Genomic DNA, 22,095 nt, shown 5'->3' on the forward strand with positions numbered 1-22,095 from the left:
AGTCCTCCCTGCTGTGATCGCAGAAATTGCTTCAACTTCAATATTAAGATGATTAAGCTCCACATTTTAAAAGTGTTAGATCTCAAGAAGAACAAGTGAACTCGGTAATCTTGATCAATCCTTTTTTCCTATTTACATGCAGAGCACAGGCTCAATTTCAACAACTCAAGTTCAACCTCAAAGCAAATCTAAAATTGATCCCCCAGCTAGCACAGAGGCCTGACTGGGGCATTGGGCATAGCTGTGTGACTGAGGACATCCACTCAGTGGACTTCAATTACAGCTGTGTGGGCAGAATGAACAGAAGGAGTACAGTCACTATAGGCCAGCATAAGTCACTTCTATGTGTGCCAGAAAAGACAGAAATGCACAGCTGTGCTGCCCAGGGAGTAGTTTTATGACTACTGTGTGCCACATACTCATTACCTGAACAAACAAAAGACACCTCTTTACATCTGCCAACCCACCTCTTTTCATCAATGTAAGATTCAGACTCAAAATGAGGACTTCAATAGCAAAGCTCCTTTCTCAATATTAAATTTGTTTGGAGTTTATTCCACATTTCTACCAGTCCACACACACACATACATACATCTTGTAGCCGACTTCCACAGTTGCTTCCCCTCCAACTTCAATTACAGGCCATAGTGTCATGACAGCTCAGAAGTGAACCTCAGCTGTGATCTCTCTTTTATCTTCCTTGTGGGCACACTTCCCAAAGGACCAGCTCTCACTAAATGCTTCCCAGGATAGAACTAAATGGGCCTGTCAACTACCATGAACCCGTTCTCACCTGCCAGCCACAGTCACAGGGAAGGTGATCTCCTTTGCCATTATCTTCATTTTTGTCTGAGTGAAACCTGGAGCTGTAGTGTTAGCATGGATTCCAAGGCTGGGAGCTGGCAGTTCTTTCCAATTGCATTAACATAGCAAGCCCTACTACAGCTGGGAACTGCCAGGGCCTCATCTGCCAGTGCCTGTGGTGAGCAATGATACAGCTACATAAATCTGCATCTTTCAGACTTCCTTTACCTGTTCGGTATAAAGTGAGCGGGTGGGTCACTTCCTTCTCCACCCATTGCCTCTTTCAAAGGATGCTCAAACCCCCCTGCCTCCACTTCTCTTCTGTGGCCACAGTCCTATGAGAAAGACAGAGGAGAAGCAGTGGGGCTGTAGCTGAACAGTTTGGGGAATGTCTACCCTGTGAATGCAAGACAGTTGATCTTGATATGCTGAGGAGCTTGATGATGCCTGGAGCTAGTTCTGCATGGACTGAGCCACCTCCAGAACCAGCACAGCAGTATTTGTACACTGCTTTGTGCCCAAGCCAGTAAAGCCTGCTTTGCCACATGGGCATATTTGCTGGACTGTGGACTGAGAACCTAATCTGACACGTGTGCCTGGCCCTGCAAACTAATTCAGATTTACTCAGCCCCTGCTGGCCCCTGTGCATCCAAAGCTGCCCATCTTTACTCAGCATATCCTCCAGAGTTGATACTAGCAGGTATCCACCTCTTTCCTTGTTAGACAAGGTTTTTAATAGTTTAGTGTGCTTTTGTGCCTTGGGAAAGAGAGGCCTAGCTGGCAGCACGGAAATACATTAATAGTTCATGAACTGTTCTCTTAATGGCCTTTGGAATTCCCTCCAGAAATGCTTCATTTCTGCCATGGTTCACACCCTGCTTACTTTCTGTTTCAGCCTCCTTTGATGTAGGTCCCTTCAGCCAGACAGAAGAATATCAATTAAGTCAATTGTGATACATTCACTATTAATACTACTAAACCATACAAATAGATCCATTATGCACACACACTGTTAGTATTAGGGCATGTCCATAGATGGGAACTACTGTGGAATTAGGTAGGTGTGAATTTGTAACCTTTTCACACACAACATTTTACCCTAAGATCTCACTGTTACACAAGGCAAGAGTAAACCTCAGCAGAGTGCTCAGTCTAGGTTAAAAGTGGGAAGAGCTAGCACTGCATTTCTCATCCTGCTCTGCCAAAATCCAGGTTCTCTAATTCAGCCCAATATAAAGAATGTGCAATTAAAAATACCAGTTACTGGCATAGCTTAGCACTGCTGAAGACTTGGAGAACATTGTTTGTTGCAGTTTAGGATTTGCAGGTAGTGCTACAGGCAACAATCACTATTTTTTCAACTGAACTGTAGCCCACATTTCAGCAACTGTTAAGGCTGAAAAATCAAGACTGCACCTTTGTCACATGAACAACAGAGAAAATACTGGTGCTAAAAATTACCTCTTTCAGTCTCAAGCCAACTCCTAAATATTATTCAGTTAAAAATTAGGTGAGCCATGCTTGTAACAGTATTTTAAACATAAAGTCCTGCTGAACATTAATCATTTTAAACCTCTTTTGCATGAAGAGAGTAATACACATAGAGGTAGTAAAAATTTTCCGTTCCTGCATTTAAAAGAATCAGAAATGGAACTGTATTGCATATACAGCTCATTATCCCAGACCCCTTTGGGAAAAAGGGAGGAATATATTTGCATCATGATCATGTTTCTGGCCTCAAAAATTTTTCACACTCCCCCTTAATATTGGCATACTAAAGAAACTTGTTTTATTGCTGACGAGCGTTTTTCCAATAAAACTACATCACCAACGCTAATTGTAATTACACACATTATGACAGCTTCTAAAAGCCTCTCAGGGAAAGCCCCTCAGCTTCTCTCACCACTTCCTAAACATCTGTAGAGCTATGGCAATTTATATCAGCGAGCATCTGCTGTATATAATTTTATTTCCTGAGAAGCACTACTCCAGAGATGCTGAACGACAGTCCGGGGCCATTAGCTGTTCCCAGAGCAAGTGCTGGGAACCCAGGGGGAACCATCTGACCTTCCAGGGCTCCCTGCCTTTCAGTCAGCTCTCACAGCAATGGCTTTGCTAGCAATCTCTTCACGTGAACTCTTGCTGTTAGCACACAGGACTGATAAAAGCAAGGAAGGTAGTTGTGGAACAGCTGACCCAGCTACTGGTGTCAGCCCAGAAAGTAATTTAGAGCCAAGAGAGCTCTGAAAGAATAACAACATTAACTACAGTAACCCATTTGTATGAGACAAGCTTTCAGAAAGAATGCTCTTAACTGAGGGCAGATTACTACCACCTACACATGGCAATTTCAGGTATATTAACTTCCTTGTTTTCCTCATCTCTCCCATCTGTTTCCTCTATTTTTGAATGCCCACATCACAAGCAGTGTTAATTTCTATTTGCCCATCTCCCCTTTCCCTCCCCTCTACTTCCCTGCAGATTTGCCAGGGGCACAGTCTGCAGACACTCTCCTCTTCAATGGACAGACTCCAGGGGGAACTCAGAATAAGAAAGGAAATTAATTAGGAGTTTCACTCAGCCAGGAAGCGTTAAAGCACACAGCAGCTGGAGGCAACTCACTGTTGTGACTGGGCTGCCAAAATGTGCAAATCACTGTACCTGTTTATTCAGTGTCTCCTTGTCCTGCCGCTGTTCATCCCACCGGGACGCTACACAAGAAATATTTGTTAAATATTCATTCTCTTTAGCAAATTGTATCTTTCTCATAAAATTCCGAACTGCCATTTTAACTACAAGATCAAGTACTGCTTACAGATCTTAAGAGTGACTAATATTAGCAAGTTCCTTTCCTCTTTATTCTTATACTAACATACCAGTTTTGCATATCATGTAACATAGCATTTTATTTACTCCTTTTCATACTTGGAAAACTGATGCTGAGTGGTTGAGTTTGAGATGCTGAAATAACAACATGCAGCGAAGATGTGTAGCAAGTTTATTTATTCTGCTGCACCAGAGCATACTCCAAACGTGGAGCAGGATTCTCACAAACAGAAGGGAAGACAAAAGCTTTCCAAAGCCAAACATCAGATTCTAACACTTAAAAGGCATGGGGTGTGTCTGCCACTTTTCCAGTCTACTGTGGAAAGGCACATAGGGTATCAGCACCCATCCCAATACTCCAAAGATGTGGCTGGAGATGGGATTAATAGCAGTAAGAGTGTACCCCTCTTACTCTGTGTCCCTCAACTCTAGCCTGCTTGTGTGTGCTGCCCTGAAATTATGCTTCTGAATGTAATGTCATACCCTGTGACTGGGCTAGGTGTCATTAGCTCAAGAGATTTTCTTCCACCATCTGCAGTAATTGTATAAGCATTGTCTCTTGTGCACTGAGAGACAATGTGCTAGAAGGGCTGACACTGCCATTCTGAGCTTGGAGCTGACCAGTGAATTCATACAACATATAATATTAATTTGGGGAGCTCACAGACTTGTGGGAAGGAGGTGAAAGCAAATTTATTATTACACCTTTTTTAATGGATACTTGAAACTTAATGTCCTCTCGTAGCAGGTAACACTGTCAACTTGGCCTGTAATGAAAGATGACCTGTTCCATTACACAAAATGGTGATAAAACCAGTTGTCTCAGTTTCATTCAACACCGTAACAGTAAAGAATCCTGAAAAACTGCCTTATGAGTGGTCAACAAATGCATTGCATGGAATCCTTATAGTTTTTTTCAGAGCCTTCAGGCTCAGTCTGTGTTGATCTGAATCCTGTAAATAAATCTTGCCCCTTTCCACTCCACAGAATGAGAGGTGGCATGAGTTTATCTTCTGGCCACTTAGATCCACTGGCATGCCCTCCCCAACAGGTCAATTCACATACAGGTTGGACAAGCTAAAGGGAACAAGTTGTTGACCACATGGGAATGGTATCATAAAACTGAGAACTTACAAGTGTTATATTCTGAATGCGAGAAACATCAAGGCCTTTGTGCTTTTAAAGAACTAGAACACTGAGAGGAACATGAAGATGGCCACTAAGGACATAAATCAACTTTATCATCACAGCTTAAATGCTGATGAAGTCTCACAGGAAGAGCAGGGATGGGAATGGACCTTTACGGTTGGTAATATTTTCTGAATTTGCTGTGCCTGCTTGAGTTTCCCATCTCTTTAGGTGATTTCTGCAGAGACAGTGAGGTGAAATCTTCTTCTGGATTGCTAAGCAAAAAACTTGGGTATCAGTACTTAGCCATACAACTGGAATTTGAACATTCTTTGAGGAACTGACTGAAATAACTTTTGAAACATGAAGATGAGCTACATATCTAGATGAAGACAATCTTCAAACAGACAAATCCTGCCTAACATGAGCTTCTAAAAAACCATTCAATACTGTATATATATCTAGTGCAAAAATATATATATTCCAGTTAAGAAAAGACTTATCTCAGACACTCTGATGTCAGATACTGCCTAAATTGTGAGTCGGCTTTGAAGCCTTTTGCATCAGATATCAAGGTCACTCATCCACTTAAAAAATCAGAATTAACATAGTAACCTGTTTCCTTTTCTCAACGTTGTGGGTACATCTTGTGATTGCTGCTGATAAAAACATGCACCTCCCTAATACCTTGATCTCTCCCTGCCTGACTTTTTCTGATTCACACAGAGACTGGATGTGCACTAGACATTTTCACAGTAATTAGTACAATAGATGCCCTGACTGGGGACTCTGAATCTCACCAGACACAAACAATGCATCCACAAGCACCATGTGTAATGTTCTATATTTCTCTGAAATGTAAACTCGTGGTTGCTTCCCAGTATAATTCCCACATCCAATTAACACTTGTCGAATATACATGCTACAACCAAGAATGTTCTTTGAGGTTACTCTCATCATTCGTTCTCAACTGGAATTAAAAAATAACTGCAATATATTTAAGAGACACTAGAGGGAAGCCAAGATGTCTCAACAATCCTCTCTAATAATACTGCTTGCAGTCCTAAAGGCAAAGATAAAACAAAACATCCTAAACACGGTGTAGAAAATACCGGTTATACTTACTGTATGTAAAGATGCCAAACAAATGATTAATTTACAGCATGGCTTTGCTGTTTCTTTTTCACTGGCATTCCACATGCTGATAGTCTCCAGGCTGTTCCCTCTAGGTGTTCCCTTGGTGATGCCACGAGCCTGGGGACTTTCACTGTTGTAACACTTACAGTAATGTCTTGAAGCATGCAGACAGCGTGATAACTTGCTAATATGCACTGTCAATACAAGTGGTGAATATGTTGGTGTGCTTTCTTCCTTAGTTACTCCTTCTTGCCAGTTGCTCCAGTAATTTCTGGACATAATGTTTTTGATATCTTTTTCAGTACCCATCGCACTGACAAGGCTACCGGGATCTCTGGTTCATCCCCTCTGTGTGTCCCTTCACCAGCATTACAAAAAGGACTCTCTTTCACCCACAGTACAGAGGTAAGTCAGATGCAAATATGGTCAGAACAACTGGTTTATATTCCTTCTCTGAGCTGCAGCGATCAGGCACAGGGCTTCTTTAGGGTGCACCAAAACGCTCTGGTCACGTGATTAACTTCTCCTTAAGTTTCCCTTTCCACTCTCCCAGTTTCTTACTATGCTACCCACGTTTGCTCCCAAACAAGCAGCTGTTATCCCTTTGCCACTGCCCCCAATTTTGCTGACTTGATATCCTCATTTAGTTCTACCCTGGCCATCAATTCTGTTAAATCAGTACTGCTTTATTTTGCCCACTGAACACTTCTGTTTTCTCGTCCTGCTGTTTTTTTAGAAGCGACGCAAATTAGGGTTAACCATTGACACATAAACCTTAACATATCTGTTTATCTTCACTCCCCAGCAAAAGGGGTAACAAAACAAAAACAGAAAAAACATTTGATATACAAAATAAGCTGATGGTAACACAATGCCAAAAATAGCTTATTATGTTAAGTGCAAGGGAGAAAAGCCTTTATATAAAGCTTGATTGCAACAACATTTCAATTTACCAGTTTAAATACAAGACTTGCATTAAAATATTTCTTCAGATACATCTCTTGCTCTCTAAGGTGTGGTTTTTTTAAATTTATATACACATATCCAGTTGTAACACTTGACAGTAGTCTCATGAAGCATTCAAAGAGTATAACTTGATAAGTACACGCTGTAGATATGAGTGATTATGTCTGTACGATTCCTTCCTTCAAGGGTTTATAACATTTTTTTGAGTACTAGCCTCAGACAGGTGACCAGCCACCTGATACAGTAAAATACCCCTAAGCCCTTCCTGAAGTCCCACAGTCTACTCTTTCAAAGCTCACTGGATCCAGATGGTGTTGCCTCTTTCTGGTCTGCGAGACTCCACTGTCAGTTCTCCAAAAGTAGAGAAAAACTGCTCCATTTCCTTCTGCAGCATATCATTCCTCTTCTCTGCGTCCTCCTTCGCCCGCTCTGCATTGCGCATTTTGATTTCTACCATTGTGAACTTCTTCCGCTCCTGATCCAGTTCTTCATGCAGGGCCATCATTTCTGTCTCCAGGGTGAGATTTCTCTGCTCCAAGCTGCATAAATGAAATAAAAGCAGACAGCTCCTGAGCAGCACTCCTCACTCACTCAAGCAGAAATGCACACCCCCACCAAATTCATACACGCCTTTTCATTTACAAAGCTTAGACTACAAACCATGGCTTCCATCAGTGAACTGTTCTCACAGGGCAATCTCTGTGGTGGCTCATTTAGAAAATGCCTTGGAACAGCCACAGAGGCAAGAGCCACAGAGGCAAACAGCTCCATCTAATTCTCCAGGAATAGGCTAACTACTCCTTTTACTTCTGGAAGTGCTGACACCCAGCTCCTGCTGTAGTTCACTGGTGTCACCCACAAGGCCAGAGTAATGCCCTGAACACCTTTGTTTCACTGCTAATCTCCTTTCTTCAGCTGATTTACCTGCTGCATCTATTTGCAAATATGGATCTGCATATATCCATAAATATGGACCTCATGAAGTTCAACAAAGTGAAGTGCAGGGTCCTACACCTGGGTTGTGGCAATCCCAGGCACACCTACAGGCTGGGCAGAGAAGTGATTGAGAGCAGCCATGCGAAAAAAGACTCGTAGGTGATGGTTCATGAAAAAGTAAAGATGACCCGGCAGTGGGTGCTCACAGCCCAGAAAGCCAAACGTGTCCTGGGCTGCATCAAAAGGAGTGTGGCCAGCAGGTTGAGGGGGGCGATTCTCTCCCACTCTGCTCTGGTGAGACCCCACCTGGACTACTGTGTACAGTTCTGGCTCTCCCAACATAAGAAGGACACTGAACTGTTGGAGCAAGTCCAGAGGAGGCCACAAAGTTGATAAGAGGATTGGAGCACCTCCCCTGTGAAAACAGGCTGAGAAAGTTGAGGCTGTTCAGCCTGGAGAAGAGAAGGTTGCGTGGAGATCTCATAGCAACCTTCCAGTATCTGAAGGGGCCTACAGGGAAGCCGGAGAGGGACTCTTCATCAGGAACTGTAGTGACAGGACAAGGGCGAATGGTTTCCAACTGAAAGAGGGGAAATTTAGGTTAAATATTAGGAAGAAATTCTTTATTGTGAGGGGGGTGAGGTGCTGGAACAGGTTGCCCAGAGAAACTGTGGATGCCTCATCCCTGGCAGTGCTCAAGGGCAGGTTGAATGGAGCTCTGAGCAGCCTGGTCTAGTAAGGTGATCTCTCTAGGAAGGTGTCCCTGCCCATGGCAGGGGGGTTGGAACTAGACGATCTTTAAGGTCCCTTCCAACCCAAATCGTTCCATGATTCTCTGATCTTAGTGGTATTAAATATACAGTCATCATGCTTATTAAACATTTTATGCAGTGCTCTCCTGCACTGCATACCATGCTGAAAATAGTGATGTGGGCAAAAGACTGCAACATTCTGTGTGCTGCACTTTGACTGGCAGCTGCTGATGCCAGTAGCTGTCACATGTTGTGATCCAACTAGGACTTGCAGTGCCAGAGGTACTAAGGCAAAGAGCTGCTGTGTAAGAGAGGTGAGAACAGAAAGTCCTGAACAGCCTTACTGAACAATCCTTATTACAAACACAGCACATTCAGCTCTGTGCTGCTGTGACTAGTTAATGTGTGCACTAAGTAATGCTAAGCCCAGACTCTGAGGTTATTGACTGACCATTATGGCCATCCACCCCATCAACCTTGTGTGCCAGCAGAGTCTGCACTACCTGTAGACAAAGACACAGGATGACCTATTAAAGAAGGTGCCTCCTTTAATAGGTTTGAGCTGTGAAGGACAGCCTCAGGCAAAGCAGCAGAGCAGAGACAGGACTGTGAGCAGAGTTAACTCCCAGATGCTGCACTGTCTCAAGAGAAATGAGAACCGGAAAGGAGTCAAGCAGTCTCCCCAATCCCAAAAAATTCTGGATGGTGTAAGCCACAACACTGCTTTCACTGAAAGGTGATATTCAGTTGCCTTTCTCAGTCTCTGGAGAACAGGCATCAACTAATGAAAATGTTCTGAGAGCCTACTGATTTAGTTAATTATATTTTACAGAAACTCACAAGGTTCTGGCTGTATTTTTGACACCAACAGGACAGCATGTCACAACTGTAGCAAACAACTGCTCTGAAACAAACCCCTTGGGATCGCGGTGTCACAGAAGCAATGCCAGAGTATGTCAACACTGAAAAATGAGAAACTCACTGGCAAGCACCTAGTGACACAGTAATGACTGCACCTGGTGCAAGTCATGAGAGAGAAAACTTGGATTTACTCTGCAGAAGGCAGTCAGATGGTACAGCCAAAACATCTTACCTTTTTATCCTTGTCTCATACTCTAGTTTTTGCTTGGCCATCTCTTGCTTCAAGCTGGACACCAGGCTGTGCAAAGCACTGTGATTGTTAGTGCTGTTGGCCACAAATGTTTCACTGTTATCGCTGCTGCTGGTGGCTCGGCTGCTATGGCCCCCCACACTCCTTCTGTCACTTTTGTTCTCATAGTCACCTGGGTTAGAGAGGTCTTCATGTGGTGGCCCATCCAGCACAGAGTCTTCAAAGTTACCCGCATAAAAGTCCTGCTCAGGGCAGGTGGTGGTGGATGAACGACAGGAGTTGGAGTTCTCAGGGAGGGATATCTCACAAGAGGACGTTGACCAGGTGGCACTGTCCACACTCTGTTTGTCATCAGAGTTCACCATAGAGAACTGCTGGTGGACATTGTCGTAGGTGGAAAGCCTGTTGTGCTGTCCTGACTCGCTCACAGCATCCTTCTGCTTGTTGTCCCTCAGAGTGACGTAGCCATTGGGCACCCAGCCCGGGGCCCGGCTGTTGAGGGTGTTGCTGTGCCCGTCTGTGCTGGAAACACCCATCCGCACGCCTCCGTTCTGCACGCTGTGTGTTCCCATCTTAGTCACCGGCCCTTTCAGGGACGACGTTCTCCTGGTTTGCAGGGAACAGTTTGGTAAGGTCTGGCTCTTCTCAGGGCCCTCCACAGAGCTGCTGAAGGACCCGTTGGTGACTATGCCGCTGCCTTTATTAAAAGCAGGATTCTTTTTCACCATGAGTGGTGGGCTTCTGGTGACATCTAGTTTCTGGATGCTGTTCCTGGGACTATTTGTCTTGCTGCCTGGCAGGGCAGTTGGAGACTCACTGTCCATGCTTCCCCTTTGGGGAGACTCGGGCTTGTCCCAAGAGCAGCGCCTCACTGCCGTCTCCTTGGTATTGTTGTTCTCTTTGTTCTGTAGCTGCCCTGCAGCCATTTTCTTTGGAATTTCATTGTTGTTGTTGCATACCTCAGGCCCCACCTGAGGGTCTGCATCCTTGGGAAACAGCTCTTCATGTTTGCTAATCATCACTGACATGAGCTGCTGGACTACTACCGTACCTGAAAAGAGACACCAAGCACATGGTCATGAATGTCCTGTTTTATTTAAGGCCTAAACATACTTTATTCATCAGAGTCCACAAATGCTTAGTAAACATTCAGCTTATACAAACATTTACACAATGCATCCATTTGTGTAACACCTTGAATGTTTAACAAGACTGAAGTGCCACTTGGCTGCAGAGCCACATCAGCATCACCTCTTCCTTCCACCGAAGCAAGCCAGCAGGGCTCACAGACCCCCTGAACAACAGGAACATTTGCAAAGAAGCTATTACAGTGACAGTAACTGCATCCCAGGAAAATCACGGAAGGAGGTGATGAGTAGCAAAGGATAACATCATTCTAAGTGATGTGTTCCTACTCAGTGTGATGACCATTTCAAACCCAAAGTCTTACTCTGGCACAGCACCTGTATTTATAAGTTTAGCAGAAAACGGGCAGGCAAGGGATTTGCCTTCTGGAACACAGACATTTTAGTCTTCTGAAGCAAAATGAGACAGAATTAATTTAATGTGAATGCCTTTAACCACTCCACAGTGAGACTATATGCAGCCAGGAAACTATGTCACATTATAGCACAGTATGGAATTAATGCAGGATCACAGCTTGCTGCGTGCTGTAATAAATGGCTACCTTTCCTCTTAAAGAACAACCCCTTGGTGTGCACACCACTTGACTGCACTGTAATTTACACACTAGCATTTAGAACTGGACTTGGCGTGATAAAGATGTGCAACTGTATTTTGTTAAGCAGATCCTCATTAAGAATTATTAAGAATATTTCAGGAGCAAGGTCAAGGCAGTTATAATAACCACCTCATTTTTAAACTCCTAAAAAGCTTTCAGAGGCTTGCTGTGCTCTTCTAATCAATAACTTCCCACTGTGCAATGTGGTTTCACATCAACTCCTTTGTAATAATCTGGATGTTTATACCCCGCCCTTTTAAAATACAAGTACCAAGAGCCAATTCAACGTGGGTACTCAACATATTTTTAAAGTGTTCTCATTTGTTTGTTTGCTATGGCAAAATCATATATTAGAACTAGGCAGCAGGAAAATTCACTTAGTTACTCCCTTGGCACACTTGGCTGTATTCCTTCTAAGAATGTTAGTTGTTATGTGCAGAACTTTACTACAAACATTGCACTGTACTCAGGCAACTTTTATCACTGTATTTGACAGGAAAAAATTGCCCCATGGTTGGAATTCTGAAAAAAAATCTCTCCTGAATCAAACAAACCCAACTCCTCATCCCCATTATACAGGTATGGTTACCCATAGCTGCATGTTTGACTTTGAATGACTGTGGAAGAAAAGTACTCTGTATATTCCAAAAAGAGCAATGAGGAAAGGTGGCAATAGGCACCAATCAACGTACAGTCTTTGCTAGAAATCCCTATACATTTGACTGTGTGTAGAACAATTGCAAATCAGCATTGTCTTAGGTCAAATCTTAAAGTTATGCTTAAAGAGAGGTCATAAATCTCTTTATTCAAACCTGTTTCTCATTAGCGAAAAAATATATGTATTTTCATGCAGCAAGTGTAGTATCCATCCTATTTCCTACAGCAGTCACCATGATTTTAATGCTAGGGCTGCTGATAAGCAGGCTGGAGAGTTGCTTTCAAGAACAGGAAAAACACATTATTTTCCCTTTCTACTCAGTTTAAAATCAAACAAACCAACTAAACAACATCAACAAAAAATCACAAAAATGAAAAACTTTCTTGCACAAACTTTCAAAAAACCCAAACCAACTCACCAACTTTAGACAACAGCCACTTCCTTTTATATTCAAAAATATAAACCTAGAAGATAGTAATTTATTTAGGAATGGCTAACACCTCTCCCCATCCCCAATCCCCATTTCTTTCCCTGCCCCAGGTGAGGTGAAGATGCATGGTGACCCACTAGCAAATGCCAACCTCTGAGACACCATTCTTACTGACTTCAGTGGTATAAATCAGCTCTGTGACATCTCTCTCCAATTCCAATCTATTAAACAATTTGAGCCACTTTTCTGCACTACTTTAATGCAAAAGCATGGAAAGAAGGGACAGTTTGCTACCTGACCAAGAAAAACATTCAGAGCAGTTAAGTATCAGGCTGCTCTACAGAAGTGTCAGGGTAAGAGAAGCTACTACTTCAGACAGTCTGGCAGTTTTGCAGGTAGAAACAAAGAGACAGGTTGAAGTGATGGGCAGCACGTGCACACACACACACAAGGTAACTCCTAAGAGAGACATGACAAGACAGCTGAAGAGAAAGGAAACAAAGTAAGAAAACACTTGTGTCTGCCTCTCAAAACATCATGGGGAGATGATGTAAGATGTGTAAACTAGGAATTCAATGGCACAGTGAAACTCATCTTTGCACCCCTGTATCAGACAGTCACAGGGCATTTGAGGAAAGTATGTACAGAAGCCAGGGGGAAAGCCACAAATGCAGATTTAAGGGTACTTGAAACTGCACAGGTGTGATGACACTCATGCACAGTCATGCACGTAAATCAGACACCTGCTCTTGCAAACCCTTTTGAATCAAAAACATGATCAAACCTTCCTCTGTGATAATGAGAACCCAGACATTAAAGTGAAGATGATGATTAAAAACACTTTCCACTCTAGGTGCTCTGATTTGTCTGAGCTACTGTTCAGACAGCTAACCCTGGGTATTCACAGATTTCATACATGATTTGGAAATGCCATGTTTCTGTTCCCAATAACATAGTCATTGTGATAAGAATTAAAAGAAAGGAGAAGGAAACATAAGATTTCAGAAAAACAAGTAAGTTAACAAAGTGGACAGGGAATTGTAGTATCTGAGAAAAAGCATCAAACTCACAGAAAAGGAGTAATTCTATACACTCTCAAATAAACTAAGAAAACTGCGTTTTTTGAGTTTAGGTAAAATTTTCAGTGCAAGCTCTGTGTGCCTCCCTAATTTCTGAGAAAGTTAAGTAAATCCTACATATTAAAAAAAAAAAAAAAAAAGGTGTCTGGAGCGAGAAAAGGCATTATGTACTTCATGGAGAATGAAAGTCACAAAGATTAAACCTTGAAGGAGGTTATAGGAGGGGATTGTCATGTCCATGTTTCTACCTTAATCACAGCAAAATGCTAGAGCTGAACACTGCTGTGAGCACCAGAATGCAGACAACAATTTGATCCCTGTTGTGCAAGAAGGCATGTAATATACAACTGCCTTGTGGGGGGTTCTACATGGGTCACTGCAGTGTGAACCTGTAGTAAACTTTTTCTCATACTTTCTTTAATATTTTACCACAGGTAAAATATTAACTGCACTCCAACCACACGTGTTTACTAAGAACATGCCATGTTTGCAGGAAGTGTTCAGAGAAAAGGTACATGTTTAGTGAAGTTGCCAGGGCAGAACAATCTCATGCAAAGTCTGTTTGCAATGCTGCACGTTTCAGTACCTTTTATAACCTGCAAGATTTAAGCCAGGAGTTCATTCAGGTTGAACATTTCTGTGTCTATAGAACAGCTGTATGGAGCTTACTGCATATACTACATGGACTGGTATGTGCTGTTAATAAACCTAAAGGCACTTCTTCTTTTTATTGCAGGTTATGTACAGTAAGCTCACCCTCCATGATAGTCAGAGGATCTTCCACTTTGGGGCGAAGGATGTTGGGGCCAAAAACGGTAGCCAGATTTTGCACACTCATCTTGTTTACACCTGAATAAGACTGGACTTCATCAAGGAATCTGTGGGGAAGAAAGAGGTCCTTAGGAATAACATAAAAACTAAACAAAAAAAAAAAAAGAAAAAAGTCAAAGCACGTGATTGTTCCTTAACATAGTTCAAGTATTCCATTCCAAGTCCTCATGGAACATATTGAAATCTTAAGGCTATTGTCTTCAACTTCTTCAGATTTTCTTCAAAATGATACACTGATAAAAAAATTTCAATCTCATTCTGGACCGACTACAAGGTAACTCCGTTGAAGACGGCAACTTTCTCCAGCATAATTAAACAACTATTTAGCTCATAAAATTAAAATGCAAACTTTGAATTAATAAAAAGCTTAGATTCTTTTACATTTTAATTTTTTTTTATGCTGGGAACTTTCTGTAAGTTCACAAATTGCAACTGTGTGCAACAAATTTTTTAAGATCTTAGATGTATTCACAAAACTACTCTCTATACTACAAGATATACACAGTTTTCAAGGCTGGGCACTTCAGGAGAGCACAGCCAGGGTCAATAACTACAGCTAGGGTCCTACAAAAAGGACAGAATATATTCACTTCCAACTTTTTGCACTTCTTGCAGAGTGCAGACTGCTTATGAAAGAAAAGTCCTAACTGTGCATCTTGCTAGAGCAAACTACTAATTAGTCATGCAGTAAACCTACAGTTTTAGTGCATTCACTTGAGTTCACCAGTCCTTCAAGTGTGAGTAATGCTTTTCCTTCAGGGCACATACACAGACAGGTTTGTCTGTCAGCTCACAGTTATAAATACCATTGTGATATTCTTGCAAGAGCACTTACCTACAGATGTATTTCAGCAGATTATAATTGACAGCTGGCAGGCTCTTCACTTGCTTCACCAGTTCTTTCAGGCCCTTTAGGTGGTTTAAGGAAAAACAAAGGGTGAAGAGGAACAGTTTCTTAGTATTTTACCAGACATTAAAAAAAAGTCAGCAATTCCAATTCCAAGACACTAAACACATCACTGATGCTGCAGTGTTCATACAGGTTATGATCAGGAACAGCTTGTAGAACCCACTTTGATTTTGGCTAAGAAGGATTAGCTCTGGAAAAAAATAAACAAGTAAATAAATATCTTGGTTTCATCCTGTCTATTCTTTCTGTTTCATTCTTTCTTTCTTTGACCAGCAGCTCCATTTCTCCTGCTAATAACAAGGCTGAGGCTTCCAGGAACAGTTCTGGTTTAACTGTTTGGTATCTCATACGAGAAACTATTTGGTTATTTTACCCAGTTCTGGTCCATACCAAACTAATAAACAGTTATTTCAGTTTGTGCCCACCCTGGGAATGGGACAGGCAGAATTTCACACAGTAATTCTTGTGCCCTTTGGAAACAGACCTTGGCCACGCTCCTCACCAACCAGTGTGCCTTTAGGCTCTTTTTCAGTGTGGGGTTTTGGTACTTTGCCAGCATCAGCGGGGTTTTGGTTACAGTATGTTATGAAAACAAATGCAAGTGAAGATGGGCAGAGCATGATAGTGCAGAAGTTTGCTGGCTGTGGGTTAAGAAAAGAATTAAGATGTCCAGCTCTCTCCCTTAATAGTGACTGCACTTTCAACTTCTGCGTAGAGAAAGGTCAACTGAGAATCCAGTCAGACAGCCTTAAGCTGGACTGCTGAGCCACCAAAAAGGACTGAAGTGGCTCATCACCCATAGCACTGATTTTTCATAAACTGCCAGGACCAACTCCAGCACAGAAACGCCACTGTAATTGGAATCTAATTTTATAAAGTGCTTCATATAGTTACAGAGGAAATACATAAATACACTCGACTAAGCTACTGTAAAATTACAGAATTAATATAATTGAAGTGCAAACTACATGATGACTAACTGCAGGGCTGTCAGGTAGCTTTACATTGGAGCTATCAGTGTTCAGAGGTATATGCAAAACAAGTAAGCAAACAGCTGCAGCTTCGATTCCAAGGATCCCCTGCCACAACTTGTGCAAAGAGCAGTGTACATTAAAACAGCTGAACAGCCCACTCCCACCTTTTGCAAGCAGCTGACAAGAATGTGCACCTTGAAGCAAGTTGTAAAGGACAGTGAAGAAACCAGTCTGTCTTCAATAGGTCTAAGACATCATGGCCATAGAACACAGTTTGTCAGATCTTTCTTCTCCTCCCATTTCATCATATGGGAGCAACTACCACCTCTGCAGTTGGTAGTCATCATGAAAAGTCAGAAAGGAGACAGCTTCTTACTAAAAAGGGGATCCTACTCATCTTAATTAATTAAAAGATTACATAGCATGGGTTCCAGTTCTAGCAGAATTTCAAACGTCAAAAAGGAATTAAACAGAAATAACCGTCTTAGAAAATTAAGGGAGTAGACTGACATCAACAGAATAAACCTATTTGGATGTACTTTGAAAAGAAAATATTAGGGTTGACTTAATTACCCATAAGCACACAGAACAACGTAAAAACAAGCACTTAAGTTTCTTATGTCTTCAGACTAAGTAGTGCCTACTACATAACATGTAGTAGGTGCACGCCACTGCAGGGCACATATTACCAGTCAGAACCCTTAATTTGCTCATCTCTGTTACACAGTTTCTTCAAGAGAGTCTGGAAGATCCTTCTGAAGCTCTGTGATTCAATGACAGGCAAGGAGTAGAGCTCACTGGCCTTCAATCAAGAGTCAGTAAAAGTTGGCAATCCCAGCGCTCAGAAAAAAACGACTCTTGATTTAATGGCAAGAGTTGAACAGCAGCCATCAAGACACTTCCTTTTACAGTTCAGAATCTAATCCATGAAAACAGAAGTCTCTTCCATGCAAAATGAAAGCTGCTGACTACAATGATCTTTACTTGAACTGGATTCAGTGTCATGCAATAAAAACAGCTACAGTCATGCTATGTATTTTTATTTAGACTTCCAAAGGGCCCAGGTGGCAACAATTTTCACACAAAAACTGTCTCAATTAATAGATTTCATTAAATTAGGACAAATTTAAATTAGGACAATGACAAGTTTCTCTCCTCAAAACTGGAACAGCCTTTTATTTCATCTTACTCAAGTTACCAACTCACCGTTTCTTCCTCCTTGCTGAGCATTTTGGCACAGGAAAGGAAATCTTCGTATTTGGCGTATGGTACGACTGGTTCTGGGAGTTCCCTCAGGTACAGCTTAAGCAGTGAAGCGACTGTGTGCACATCTGTATTGCTGTTGGGTTGGAATACAAGAAGACATTACTGTGAATCAGGATAAGACAGGCTAAAAACTGGCCCTTTTCCATTGCCACCTCAGATTTTACTCATCAGCAGTATATACATTTACAGATCCTATCTGTAATCTGCTTTTTGTTGGGCTTTTTTGTCTTATAAAGAACTTAGGATACCCACAGGTAAACTTCTGTCAACTCTGGTGATTTATTCTCATAAGTATACTTAAGGCCCTATTTGCAGGCACAGGTATTGAGAAGATCCTGGCTCTTGTTGACAAACATCTCCCATCAGACATGCAAAACATGTCTTAAATGATGCTTTTCATTTTCCCCTGAGTCAGAAAGCAGGTATTAGGTTCACACAGTGGAGATTATTCTCCTACCAGAGATGGCCCCCGCTCCCAAAACATGCCCAACATGTTTCAATTCCACTGTGTCACCATCTCCTCTGCTATGAGTAGTAAGGAAGCAGGTTTTAAAGGAAACCATATATACCACAGGTGTTTAATTGAAGCTTACCCATCTGAATTTACAGCTCTTTCCCTGGCATGCCTCCTTTTCCTGTGGGCTCCCACAAAATAACTACTCTGCCTTTCAGCTGTACTCTTACACTGAAAACCTGTATATACTTTACACACAGAACCATAAATCCCTTGGAAATGGGTTTTAGCTCTATCCTGTACTGAGTAAGCTAAGGCACCAAATAGAAAATGTCTGAAAGCTAGCAGGTAACGTTACAGGGCTGACAGTCAGAGACTTGATACAACATGTGCTTTCCTGTAACTACATTTGCAGAAGCTTAAGGGTTTTCTTGGATACAGCTGGTAAGAGCCTCAGCTGTTTATCAGGCATACTGAAAGTAAGAAGATGGAGAGGAGAATCAAAATCACAACTTCAGAGTATGCAATCACACTCGCTTGAATGTTCCTGTGGTGTAAAGTTACGTTCTGGTAACTTAGGAGCACGTCTCTGAAAAGTAAGTAGAAATTAGATAAAAGCTATGACTTAGCATGAAGAAATCTCTCTTGCATTACATCTGACACCATCTCTGGGTTTAGCCACTCAGGCATTTATACAAATCCTTACTGGAATGTTCTACATGCTTTCCCTGGTTCAGATAAAGAGCTGTACTGCAAGCTGATATCTTTCCCTCTGATTTCTGAAGAATCAAAAAAGCAGACACTAAATTATGCTCGTGTCCTTAACAGAAAATGCATAGACATTTCTACAATGTGCATTACTATGTATTTTCTTTTCCTTTGGAAACTTTACACTTAGAATATTTTTTAAACTCACAGTGCCTCAAAAGAACCACTGGTATTTGATGCACTTAAGGCTTTGCTAGAGGCATGTTAATCATTATTTTGAAATGATCTGTTAAAGCAGTAATGGCTTTAAATAAGTTAAATCTTAACAAGAATGATGGGAACAACCTTAGAATAATGTGGTATGGTATGTCAAAACAGAAGAAGAGAGATTATAAAGCACTGTATAAATTTCAATGTCACCCATCATCAGTCTCCTCAAAATAAATTCGCAGAAAACATTTTTATTTCAATCATGAATAATTCCCAGCCCAAATTCCAAAAAAAGTGTTCTTCTGGAGAAACTCTACAAAGCACTTATGCAAACCCAAATTTTTAAAGGAAGTTCAGACTCTAATCTCTTGATTGCAACCCTCTATTGTCGAGTGGCTTCAATTTAGAACAGTGTTTACCCCACCCTGTTCCTTGGGTGCATATATAACAAATGTAGTGAATGATACTATACGTGATACGGGTGTAACCGTACTCTTTTATGAGATCTCAAATGCTAGCTCAGATTTGGCCTCTAACCTTTCTATACTACCTATTGCCAATCCAGATGCCAACTAAGCAAAACAAAGCTCTTCTTGACATCCTGGCTAACAAAACTCTTTACAGACTGCACAACCCGAGAACTTAAAACCCAGACCCCAATAATCTCTCAGGTAGCTGCCTGCATGTCTTGCTGCCACTTTTTGAAACACAACCATGGCATGCATGCCCAGGCAGTTGCCACTATTCAGCCTTATCCAAGAAGCAATTTTACACAGAGATCTTCAGTTTCCTAAGCTGTCAGTGCCTCTGGAAGAGAAAAAAGCAAATGCAGAGGGGAAGACTTTCTCTGGGCAGAGAAAGCAGCCACAAAGAGCAGATGCAAACTGTCAGCTTTAGTACAAGCCCTGAAGTGAGAGCCAGCACAGGCCATCCACCTGCAGAGAGTTTAACTCTGATTGCTTGGCATTGGCTGTCTTTCTGAAGAATTTATTATTACTATTTTTGTTATTTAAACAAGGAAAATTGCTGGAGAACTGAACCATCTCTTTCCAGAGACTATCTGCATAAAACCCAAGAGGCCTTTTCCAAAATACAAGATTCAAACAGGTTAAGCGAGGGAAATTACTGAAGAATGATTAAAAGTTAGTGCACAGATCTCCTACTACGGGGATTAAGCACAGCAAAAGGCTGAAGAAGGGGACAGAAGACCTGAAAATTAATGCAATTTATAAATTTTCTTCTTTCGATGTGAAGTACTGATAGACTAGTGCTGGAAAGAGGTAGTTAAGTGCTAAAGATTGTTGCTCTACCTGAGAGAGGAGCAAGGAAACAGCAGGAAGTCTTGTGCTCTTAGACTAACCTCCTGAAGCACATGCTGTATACCAGTACACAGAAGGGTGTTTCCTAAGCTGGGGTTAGAAACCCAGGTCACAACTAGTAGACAAGGACACATGCACAGTATTTTGAACTAATTTTTTATTTTTTTAATTTCCTAAGGCAATACCACAGACTGCCACAAGATGGTGGGATCGCAAAGTAAGATTTTGGAACACATTCCTAAGTTTTTCTTCCTTAAACTGTACTGGACTATCGCTCAGGACTTAATCTATCTGTACAGAAATTACCGTTCAGATCTTGGCAGCATAAAAAACTATACATACAGAGACATAATGCCTGCCAAGCTTTTTAAGAATTAGGTTTTTAAATTGTATTTACCACCATATAGACAAAAGCTAGAAAATTTCTTATTTGAGTGCAACTATGGGCATAAAAATGTCAATATTTTTATAATAATGTAACTAAAAGAGCGTTTCATAGAATCTGAGACCTGTTTAGACCTTGCAGTCTAGTATGATTATTTTCACCTTTTTTAAAATACAGAGGAAAGTTTTAAAATGGCAGATTCCAGTCCTAATCCATCTGTATTTGAGGTGTTTCAGTTCACAGATACCATTAAGCACATTTCAGCCACAGAGAGAACTGCAAGCTTGCTGGAGGATCAGGAGCATTTATTTCCCTTTTCAAGTCTGCAGTGTTCTATCCACAGTCTAAGTCAACTAACAGCATTTATATATCTGCCTTGAAGGCAAGTTGTGTATTTTTTTAAGACATGGATCTTTGCAGGGCCCATGGAGGATCTTTTACTCATGGCCTTTTTCAAGCTACAATTGAGCAGTTTAAGAAAGGGCAGAATGTTCCCCCTTTTGAAACTGGCCTTGCTTATAATCTAGGACCATTAGGGCTACAGAAATTTAATGATTCTACCCATCTTTGTATTTCTTTTGCTATCTGATAGTATAATATCAAAGTGCTTCAAGACTACGCATTCATAATTAACATGATTAAAAGTACTCATTAACATGTATTAAAATACAGTATGTCAATTCCAGCAGAAAATCCTCTGTTAGCTAAATTGGAACAACTCTCATTAAGTGAGGCAGACTTTCTCCAAGTGCACAAGGAGTAATTACAATCTTGAAATGGGAATGACAAAGCACAAAGTGGGAAATTAGACGTTAACACAAAAAGCATCAGCAAGATGAAAAAGAGTCTATATCGGCATGTTGTGCTGGAAAGTCTGAGAAAGATGACTTATCTCACTGAAATATTAATATTGCTTTACTGTTGATATTTCCAAAGGAGCATCCCCCACTCCACCACTGTTCAGGCAAAGTCATGACAAATGCAAATGCATCCCAGCCTCTCCTTAGTCATCAGACTACCCATATTCAAAGCCCCATTCATCTCAACTTTGTCATTAATATCTCTCGTGGCATTGCTGTTTTGACAGCACTTTCCTTTGTGATACCACAGACACCGTGGAAGTGGCTGTCAGACCAATTACACTGCCTGGAGTTTTTCACTCTCTCCACCATAAACAATATTACTGAAGCCCAGCAGGTCACCCGAAATCCAGGCATAACCCTCACACCCAGACAAGCAGACAGCATGTTCAGAGAGCTGGAGTCAGCGCTTTGGAGCACAAAGCCAACAGGCCCCTCATAAACTCTCCGAGAGGAAGTATTAACAAGGCAAGGTCACATTACAAAAAGATTAATGCTGTGCCAAAAATAGCTCTAGATCATGATGACACATAAACAGTTTGCATAAAGAACAAGCAGTAGGGAACAACAAGCTGTGAGGCTATAATTCAATTTAGGAGTTCTGGTAATA

General features: G+C 41.5%; 2 protein-coding genes across 9 annotated transcripts in view; both read right to left on the bottom strand.

Annotated features, from left to right (window-relative positions):
• The window catches only part of LOC127472536 (mitogen-activated protein kinase 10), a 196,962-nt gene extending 190,423 nt beyond the window's left edge, over positions 1 to 6,539 (bottom strand). For both annotated transcript variants that reach the window (XM_051790947.1, XM_051790940.1), the window contains exon 1: positions 3,466 to 6,539. The gene's annotated coding sequence lies outside the window, so the exon portion shown is untranslated. The remainder of the gene's footprint in view (positions 1 to 3,465) is intronic.
• Positions 6,540 to 6,666: 127 nt separating this feature from the next.
• The window catches only part of ARHGAP24 (Rho GTPase activating protein 24), a 173,557-nt gene continuing 158,128 nt past the window's right edge, over positions 6,667 to 22,095 (bottom strand). For all 7 annotated transcript variants that reach the window (XM_051790917.1, XM_051790919.1, XM_051790922.1 and 4 more), the window contains 5 exons: positions 17,490 to 17,622; positions 15,235 to 15,308; positions 14,325 to 14,446; positions 9,643 to 10,711; positions 6,667 to 7,400 (listed from right to left, as the gene is read on the bottom strand). In XM_051790917.1, coding sequence (XP_051646877.1) covers positions 7,157 to 7,400; positions 9,643 to 10,711; positions 14,325 to 14,446; positions 15,235 to 15,308; positions 17,490 to 17,622 — 1,642 coding nt within the window. In that variant the 3' untranslated portion in view covers positions 6,667 to 7,156. The remainder of the gene's footprint in view (positions 7,401 to 9,642; positions 10,712 to 14,324; positions 14,447 to 15,234; positions 15,309 to 17,489; positions 17,623 to 22,095) is intronic.

The sequence above is a fragment of the Manacus candei genome, unplaced genomic scaffold, assembly GCF_025592945.1.
Source record: "Manacus candei isolate 608988 ecotype Guabito, Panama unplaced genomic scaffold, ASM2559294v1 h1tg000028l, whole genome shotgun sequence".
In the NCBI taxonomy this organism is placed as follows: domain Eukaryota; kingdom Metazoa; phylum Chordata; class Aves; order Passeriformes; family Pipridae; genus Manacus; species Manacus candei.